General features: G+C 35.4%; 2 protein-coding genes across 2 annotated transcripts; both read right to left on the minus strand.

The window, feature by feature from the left end:
* Positions 1 to 160: 160 nt before the first annotated feature.
* Positions 161 to 331, minus strand: M406DRAFT_251160 (uncharacterized protein; the record flags this gene model as incomplete). Its single annotated transcript, XM_040916746.1, has 1 exon — positions 161 to 331. A coding segment is annotated over one exon (171 nt), but the record flags the coding sequence as incomplete, so codon positions are not given.
* A 4,557-nt stretch (positions 332 to 4,888) lies between these two features.
* Positions 4,889 to 5,185, minus strand: M406DRAFT_234560 (uncharacterized protein; the record flags this gene model as incomplete). Its single annotated transcript, XM_040915986.1, has 2 exons — positions 4,889 to 5,011; positions 5,090 to 5,185. Coding segments are annotated over 2 exons (219 nt in total), but the record flags the coding sequence as incomplete, so codon positions are not given.
* Positions 5,186 to 10,021: the final 4,836 nt, after the last annotated feature.

Below are 10,021 nucleotides of genomic sequence, written 5' to 3' on the forward strand. Positions count from 1 at the left end.
TCTTTGATTTCTCTATCTATTGTTTATACAAATAATTATTAATGCAGATTGCTTGATTAGAGAATATTGCAAAGTTCTCTAGCTAATTCTGTTTGAAGATTTTATTCTTAATATTATTCTTAAGTTCTTTATAATAATGCTTCATAAGATTCTTATCTTTCTACGGAAGTTGCGCTGAGAGTTGCTTGAATCTGATTATATAAGCAGAAGCTAACTTGGTCTGCTTGAGATTCATAAGCTGCTGAGCTGTAGTACATTCTTCATTAGAATTATCAAAGATCTCTTTGAAAGCTTTTTCAAAGCTTTCAAAGAAATCGAATATATCCTTAGTACTCTAAGTATATGCATCGGAGTTATTCTGATGCTTCAAGTGGTTACATAGAGAAGGCTTGTATTAGATAAGAGTATTCTTTTCAAAATGAGTTTCTGCAAGAATAGCTTTCTCAGATTCCTTAGTAAACTAAGTCTTATAATGCAGGAAATATGCTCTGCAGTAAGTGAGGAATCCATGCAGCATCTTTTGATTGCTGTTATATATAGCGAGCTTGTTCATTTTATATACTCTTTCAGCGCTACTGATGATTGCAGAGATAGACTGCGCCTGCTGAGCTTATTGAGCTAGCTGAGCTTGCTAATTAGCGATAGTAGCGCTCTAAGCCTGCTATTGTTCGCACAGATTCTGGATATGCTAAGTAAGCTAATATATCTGATTAACCAGTTCTTCCTGAATAGGGATATACAAGAACGAAGGGATTCCTGGAGAAGCTATCATATTCTGTATTGCTCAAGAGAGTAACACTGAACCGTTCTTGAACAAGAGTTGTTAAAATGTAATGAGCATTACAGCAATCCGAAGATTCCAAAGTATACAAAGGGGGTTTATGCTAATAAGAGCGGTGTTAAAGTGCCAAGTTCTTGAATACGGAACCGTACAAGTCTCAGTAAGCAATGCAAGTATTCACTGCCTTTGGAGCTATCAGAGTAGAGAATAATCTGATACTTAGATTGATAACTGAAGAGCTATATATTGAATCTATCTAATGGTAATGAATGTGTTCTTATATATCCAGCTCTTCAGTATGAATATGTTGGATAGCAACATATCCAAGTTATCCTGCTAGCTCTGGATAGCATATACCTGAAGCTATCCTTCCTGATTAGCCGTGCTCATAACCCTAACCCTGGATTATATAATCAATGCTTTGTCAGGACGTTGAGTCCTTAACACCTGATCCTTGTCACTCGTGACCTGTTCCGTGACCTGCATGTTGAATGAGTTATAACATTCAGTATTATCCTTTGAGCAATACGGAATACGATAGCTTTTCAAGAATCCTCTTCGTTCTCATACGCCCCTACTCAGGAAGAACTGGTTAATCAGATATATTAGCTTACTTAGCATATTCAGAATCTGTGCAACTAGCAGCAGGCTTAGAGTGCTACTATTGCTAATTAGTAAGCTCAGCTAGCTTAATAAGCTTAGCAAGCATAGTTTATCTCTATAGTTATTAGTAATGCTGGGAAAGTATATAAGATGAATAAGCTTGTTATATATAATAGTAATTAGAAGATATTATATGAGTTTCTTATTTATTGTAGAGCATACTTTTTGTATTATACAACTCAGTTTATTATGAAATCTGAAAAGATTATTTTTGCAGAAACTCGTTTTGAAAAGAATGCTCTTATCTAGTATAAATCTTCTTTATATAATTACTTAGAGCATCAGAATAACTCCAATATGCATACTCAGGATATTAAGAATATATTCGATTTCTTTGTAAGCTTTGAGAAAGCTTTTAAGGAAATCTTTGATAATTCTAATGAAGTGTAATGAGCACTGCAGCAATCCGAAGATTCCTAAGTACACGAAGGGTTTATGCTAACAAGAGCGGTATCAAAGTGTCAAGTCCTTGAATACGGAACCGTACAAGTCCTAATAAGCGATGCAAGTGTTCACTGCCTTTGGAGCTACTCAGTGTATGGAACTGAATACTTAGATTGATAACTGAAGAGCTATGTACTGAATCCATCTAATGGTAATGAACGTGTTCTTATATATCCAGCTCTTCAGTACGGCTCGGTGGGATCGCTGGCGAGTCTAGCGATCCAAGGTATGAAGCTCGTTGGAATCGCTAGCGAGCCCAACAATCCTCCCTTCTTTACAATCCTAATTCTGGATTATGTAATCAATACTTTGTCAGAACGTTGGATTCTTAATACCTGATCCTTATTACTCGTAACTTGTTTCCGTAATCTGCATGTTGGATGGATTATAATATCATCTTCCTTCTATTAATCGTTATTCCCAACGATCTTCTGTAAGTATCCTAGCAAGTCTCTGTATTCATAATCTTGCCTTCCTAATCGAGATGCTGAACAGAATCAACAAAGTTGCGAAACCGAAATCCTCGAATCCTCGCTCCGATAAAAAGAAGCAGAAAGATCTCCTTCTTCAGTTTATTCTTTCAAACGGTTTCGATATACATCCCTGTTCTTATTGCAATAGTCGAGGCCTGCAATTGTATATTGTTTCTTCTTACGATTCATTCCGTTGCTCGGAATGCGTTTCCCAGAATTGCGCTAAGTGCGATGTTCTGAAGCTAACGAATGCTGCTGAACTCCTTCTTACCTCTACTCAGCATTGAAAGCTGGAGGATGAGATAGAAGAGTTGGAATTGAAGTTGCTTTGACTGCATTAACAAAAGAAAATGTGATATAAGAGGATGTTTCGAGCTATTCATCGAGGTTTCAAGAATCTCGAAGAGCTTGAGAAAGAGGAGGCTGAGAAGGCTAAAGCTGAGAGGGTGCGTATTGCTACCGAAGTGCAGGCTGTGATAGCTAAGAAATCTGCTGTTGTAGCTGGAGATTCTTCTTTTAAGAGTTTTAACTGGAATTCTGTAGATCTGAGGAATTCTGTAGTTGACTAGTTGAGTTTTCTGGAGAATAAGATCTCTGAAAGCTCTGAATCTCGGTTCGGGGCGGAGCGATCATCTTAGATGCTGGTTTTCCTTTTTCAATATTCAGCTATCTTTTCTTGAGCATTTTTAACATTTTTCTGCAATTCCTAAGAATTTTCGCTTGCTGAGTAATCTTTCCATTTGACGAGATATTCCCTTGTATTATCTATGCTTCTATACTTAAGAATCTTTTCTACCTCATACTCTGATTCATTATTTTCCACTTCTGCTATATTATCTGTTAGTATTTCCTATGCTACTGATTCCAGCAGTAAGATGTAGAAAACCAAGTATATCCTCATTCCATGAGGTAATGCTAATTCGTAGTTGATTGAGAAGATCTATTATAAGATTTTGAATAATCCTAACTTCTTATAATCGAGTTTATTGCTAGATTTTATTATTTTAATGTTTTTTCGAAGTAGATAGATCTTATCTTTCTTTTGTAGGATTGGTTTCTCAATTCTTTTGGAGTTTGCATACTGCATTATTCGTTCTTGAATGAATTGTAATTCTGATTGGAGTTTCTTCTAAACTTTCTTAATCTTCTTAATCCTTTTATCTGCAGCTTCTGCATCTGCTTCTAGCAGTGCTTTATAATAAGCTATTGGATTATATTCATAGAGTATGAAGAATAATGATTTCTTTATTATGCTTATATTTACGCTATTATAAGCGAACTGTATAAGAAGCAATAGATTAATTCAGTTATTCTATTCTTGGTTGATATAGTATTGAAGATATTATTTGATAATCTGATTTATTCTTTCTATTTGTTTATTTATCTGCGAATGAAATGCTATAAATATTCTGTGATATATTCCGAGCTGTTTTATAAGTAAAGTTTAAAATTTTAAGTTGAACTTCCTATCTCTATTAGAGATTACTTCTTCTAGCATGCTATAATTAGCGATAATTGTTCTGAGAAATGTATATGCGAGTTCCTCTGCTATACTGCTTTTCTTATAAAGAAGAAAGTAAGCATACTTGCTCAGTTTGCAAACTATTACTAGAATGCTATTATATTGCACTTTAGTTAAGAGTTCTTATAAGAGAGATAGCTTAGTAATGAAATCTAGATTGATAGATCATTAAATAGTTGTAAATACTAGCAAGGAATGCAGTAGTTTGTAAAGCTTATATCTTTCTGCTTTATTCTTCTTGCAGCTATTACATTATTATAAAATGCTTTCAATTCTTTTCTTAAAGCTTAGTAAGTTTCAGTATCTTTTGATGCATTTATAGATTGCTCTAACTCTCTAATACCTGTATGCTAGTATACTGTATATATTCTTGATGTAGTTATCTTATTCGTTCGAAGTTATTGATTCTGGATCTCTCTCCGAGGATTCAATTCTGAGGGTAGCATTCAGTTCTCTATATACGTTGATGAGATTTCCTGATTCATCTTGAGTGAAGATGTTCTATATATTCGAAGAGTCTGTATTTCAATAGTTTGATCTTCTGCTAAAAGCGTTTGCTCATCTATTCTCTGAGCTTTTGCAGTATACAATCTTGAAGTTGAACTATAAGAGGAATTCTGCTCATCTGATTTATTGCTTATTCAAAATCTTAGTTATTATGAATATAGTTAGATTCTTGTAATCTGAATAAACTATAATCGAGTATTATATGCTAATGAGGTAGTATTGCTATTTCTTGAAAGCTTTCACTATTGCTATAAGTTTCTGATTAGGGATTCTGTAGTTGATTTCCGAGCTATTCAACTTCTTTGAGAAGTTGCTTATAATTCTTAAATGCTCTTAATTGTTTTGCTAGCTAAGTTATTCTCCGAATGCATATTCCAATGCATTAGTTTCAATTTCAAAGAGTTTGTAGAGATCTGCTTTATATAGAACTGGTTCTGAGATAATATGTCTAATGATCTTATTGAAGGCTTCTTATGCTTTGAAGATTCATTCGAAAGGCTGTTCTTTTTTGATAAGATTTGTAAGAGAGTGTGCAATTCGGCTATAGTTCTTAATAAACTGTCTATAGAAATTAATATATCCGAGAAAAAATCTAATATTCCTAATGTTTCTGAAAACTAGCTAATTCCTAATAGCTTCTATCTTGTTTTTCTATAGCTTAATGCATTCTAGCTTGATCATGAATTCGAGATAGTTAACCTTTTGTATATAAAAGTGATTCTTTGCGAGTTTCACAAGGAGTTTTGCATCTTGAAGCGTTTGCAATACTATTTTCACATGTTTCTTATATTCTTCAAGTATTCAAGAATAGATAAGAATATTATTGAAATAAGCAATGATAAACTGATTTAGATACTTGCATAGAACGTGATTGATTATTTCTTGAAATAAAGCTGAAGCATTCGTTAAATCGAAGAGTATAATCAAATATTCGTAGTATTCATAGCATATTCTAAAAGCAGTTTTCCATTCTTCTTCTTTCTTTACTCTAATCAGATTATAAGCTTCTTTCAGATTCAGAACTATAAATCACTATACTTCTTGCAACCTATTTCATAGTTCTTTGATGAGTAATAACAGATATCAGTTCTTAATTATAATATTGTTGAATTGCTTATAATTTATATATAGCTTAAGCTTGCTATTTTTCTTAGATACAAATAGAATGAGATATTCTGCTGATGATTGCAATGATTGTATGTATTCTTTCTTAAGATTCTCATCAAGATACTCCTGAAGTGCTTCTAGTTGAGCCTTGTTTAGTTCGTAGATAGGAAAGAATTTGAGCTGTTTCCCTTCTTGTAGCAGGATCTCGTAGTTATATGAGCTGTATTCTGGCAATCCTGTATCCAATTCTTCCTGGAATAGTTTCTTGAACTTGTAATATTCTCGTAGTATGTTTGCGAGTATTGGTTCTGATTCTTGTGCTGTTTCTGCTATCTGAAGGAACAGTAGGTACTGTTGAGCGTGCTTCTTTTCGTTTGTTATTTTTGGTGACGTTTTTGAGAGCCTTGAGCGTTCGCTCCGGGCCGGATCGAGCGCTCGAGGGCCTGGTTTCGAGGTTTTTCCCGTATGGGTTCATAATCCACTTTCTGAAGCTTTTCCTTATCGCTCCGGAGCGGATCGACTTGCTGAGGGCCTTGCTTCTGTTGTTTTGCTAACCTGTTAGCGCCCTAGCACTGTTTGGGTTCGCTTATCACTAGGTTCTTCTCCTTGAACTGCTAGCCCTGCTAACTTAGAAATATGTATGAAGTTGTATAAAGCTTCTTTTCCTGAGTATTCTTCAACCACTAGCTTCGATCCTGCGCTGTTGATTATAACTATTCCTCTGAATACAGCTTGTTTCTATGAGATCTGGCCAGTAGTCCAATCGATTCGAGGATTGTGCTCCTTGAGCCATGGAAGCCTTATAATTAGCTCATGCTGTGCTGTATCTGTGATATCAAAGAAAGCTCTGATTATGTATTCTTGGATCAAGATAGATAGATAATCAGTTTCCTTATTGATTACTCCTTGATTATATGCAATAGATTGTTCTTCTACAGTATTGAGAGTATATAAGCATCTCTTTTATTTTCATTGTAGTTATGCTTAATTGATAATATATGAGGATATAAAGTTTCCCTGAGCGCTACTGTTCAATAGTATGCTATATTTGTATTCTTAAATGTATATATCGAACTTGATATAAGCGTAATTTATTCTAGAAGCTTTATATAGGGATTGTTTCAGTCTGATTGTCTGCAGTTTCTTTACAAGCAATCCTATTCTTTTGAGTTTGTTGAGAACTGTTTGTTCTTCTAAGCCTGCTTTGCTGCTTCTTGAGCAAGCTTCTTAGCTTGCTTTTGCTCATATTGTTATTATTCCTGATCTTTCTTCTGTTAATGCTAGTTGCAAACCTTGTTATTAATATGAATCATGCAGAGTATCGTTTTATACTGCTATTATTTTATTTCCTTATTCATACATTGTATGAAACAGTTATCTAGTAATCCGATATATGCATTATAATATTGTTTGTTAAGAATCTCTCTAAAGCGGAGTTCCTATTCTTCAACAGCTTGAAGGATTTGTTCTAGTTCTCTAATAGGAAACTATTCATATTGCATCTTCTCCGAGAAATGCATTTTGCAGCTGTGATAGGTGCAGGAGATTCAAGCTAGTTCGTAATATAGATTGTGAAGTAAGCTGATTCGAGAGTTCTTATCTTCTTGTGCCTTGATATTCTGCAAGAGAATGCAGGTGAAGAGCTTCTCTAGTTCTATCCTATAAACAAGATATTCAATCTATATTGTTTCCTTATTCCATTCAATACTAAAGAGAAATCTTTCTGTAGATTTCTTAGGTTCATTATTTACGAGAGACTCTAGTGAACCGTTGGATTGCTTGTTCTAGCTTAATCTTTTCGTTGCTTGAGAAGCATTTTCGGTATTGTTTAGATATTTATATCAATAATCAAGAGGGTATTATTCTTTGTTCATTTCTCTAGTTATAGTGTCCGGTGCAGGTGATAGGGAATAGCGAAGGGCATCATCATTAAGCCCTTCCTCCAGCGCTTGAATGCTTCGTTTAGTAACATCGGAGCAGTTCGAGTTATTGCTGCTCGTAGTCGTGCTAAGCGTATACCTTCGCCCTGCTGTTGCTATCTGCTTATAGCGCTTAGATTTCTAAGGGAACTATTCTGAACCTTCTTTACTCGAAAGATATATTAAGCAGTTGTTATTATAGCAGAATATCCAGCTGAAACTTCCATAATCAACAGAGTTTAATACTTGCTTTAAGGGGATGTTTTTGCTCAGTTGATTGAGTTTCTATTGCTGAGCAATATTTATCTAGCATTCTTTCTGAACTAGTTGCTATTTGTTTTTCCGGGATTGATAGCAGTTGCATGCAATATGTTCTTGTTTATTACAATTGTAGCAAGTAATGCTGTTTTTCTTGCTATACTGCTTGTTAGCTGTATTGAGTTTCATGGAACTAGCATGCATAGTATCGCTTTAAGCTATGCTACTATATCAACCGCTATTCTTGTTTTAAAGTTTCTTGCTTATATTAGCTGAAAACCTTCAAGTCTAGCTTTCTCTCTTTTTGAACTTCTCTACTTATTATTCATATAAACAGTTATTAATATAGATAGCTTAATTAGAGAATATTGCAAAGTTCTCTAGCCAATTCTGTTTGGAGATTTCATCTTTAACGTTGTTCTTAAGTCCCTTGTAATAATGCTCCATGAGATTCTTATCTTCTTACAGAAGTTGCGCTAAGAGTTGCTTAAATCTAACTATATAAGCAGAAGCTGACTTAGTTTATCTGAGATTCATAAGCTGCTAAGCTATAATACATTCTTTATTAGAATTACTAAAGATCTCTTTAAGAGCTTTTTCGAAGCTTTCAAAAGAATCGAATATATTCTTAGTACTCTGAGTATATATATTGGAATCGATCTAATGCTCCAAGTGGTTGCATAGAGAGAGTTTGTACTAGATGAGAGCATCTTTCTCGAAACGAGTTTCTGCAAGGATAACCTTTTCAGATTCCATAATGAACTGAGTTGCATAATGCAAGAAATACGCTCTGCAGTGGGTGAGGAATTCATACAGCGTTTTCTGATTGCCATCATACATAGCAAGCTTGTTCATCTTATACGCCTTTTCAGCACTATTGATAGCTGTAGAGATGAACTGCGCCTGTTAAGCCTATTGAGCTAGCTGAGCCTGTTGGTTAGCGATGGTAGCGCTCTGAGCCTGCTGTTATTCGCGCAGATTCTGGATACGCTGGATGAGCTGGTATACCTGGTTAATCAGTTCTTCCTGAATAGGAGCGCGCGAGAACGAAGAGGTCCCTGGAGAAGCCATCGTATTCCGTATTGCTCAAGGGGGTAATACTGAACCGTTCTTGAACAGAAGTTATCAAAATGTAATGAGCACTGCAGCAATCCGAAGATTCCTAAGTATACGAAGGGTTTATGCTAACAAGAGCGGTATCAAAGTATTAAATCCTTGAATACGGAACTGTACAAGTCCTAATAAGCGATGCAAGTATTCACTGCCTTTGGGGCTACTCAGTGTATGGAACTGAATACTTAGATTGATAACTGAAGAGCTATGTACTGAATCCATCTAATGATAATGAACGTGTCCTTATATATCCAGCTCTTCAGTACGGCTCGGTGGGATCGCTGGCGAGTCTAGCGATCCAAGGTATGAAGCTCGTTGGGATCGCTAGCAAGCCCAACGATCCTCCCTCCTTTACAATCCTAACCCTGGGTTATGTAATCAATGCTTTGTCAGAACGTTGGGTTCTTGACACCTGGTCCTTGTTACTCGTGACTTGTTTCCGTGACCTGCATGTTGAATGAGTCATAACATGAAGAATGTATTATAGCTCAGCAACTTATAAATCTAAAGCAGACTAAATCAGCTTCTGCTTATATAATCAGATTCAAATAACTCTTAGTACAACTCTTATAGAAAGATAAGAATCTTATGAAATACTACTACAAGGGATTTAAGAATAATATTAAGAATAAAATCTCTAAACAAGATTAGTTAGAAAACTTTGCAATATTCTCAAACCAAGCAATCCGCATTAATAATCATCTGTATTATTGTGGTGGCCAGGGTGGTAGTCCGTGGGACATGGAGTACAGTGGGTTAAGGGTTCTCATACATATAAAGGATACTACTCACTTTTCAAATTCTTTAGCTATAAAAAACAAGGAAGCATTCTTTCTCTTCTTTTCAATTTTGAACCCTTTGGACAGATCTAAGACAGGTTTTTCATCCTGTTCTTGCGCCCGTGTGGCCTTAGTTTGCTGTTCTTATCTGTACAGGCACGCTTGGGTTGTACGAGCTCTTGCTCATTGCTTCGGCAGCTGTTTGTTCCTTTTTTTTTTCTTTCGAGGGCGACGGCGCTCTAGTTCTGATTCAATGATGCGGTGAGTATGGACTTAGCTATTCAGGCTGGTAGCTCAGAGCTGTTTGCGTTACAGTTTGTGAGGATTAGTAAGAGCAGCAAGTTTACTCTATGAATGAGTGCACTCTTTTTCCCTGCTGAGCTCTTTTATTTCCTTTATCTATTATGCTTATACAACAGGCTATGCATTATATCTGGACTCTGAGTTATGTCTGA

Source organism: Cryphonectria parasitica (genome assembly GCF_011745365.1).
Source record: "Cryphonectria parasitica EP155 unplaced genomic scaffold M406scaffold_2, whole genome shotgun sequence".
Taxonomy (NCBI): Eukaryota; Fungi; Ascomycota; class Sordariomycetes; order Diaporthales; family Cryphonectriaceae; genus Cryphonectria; species Cryphonectria parasitica.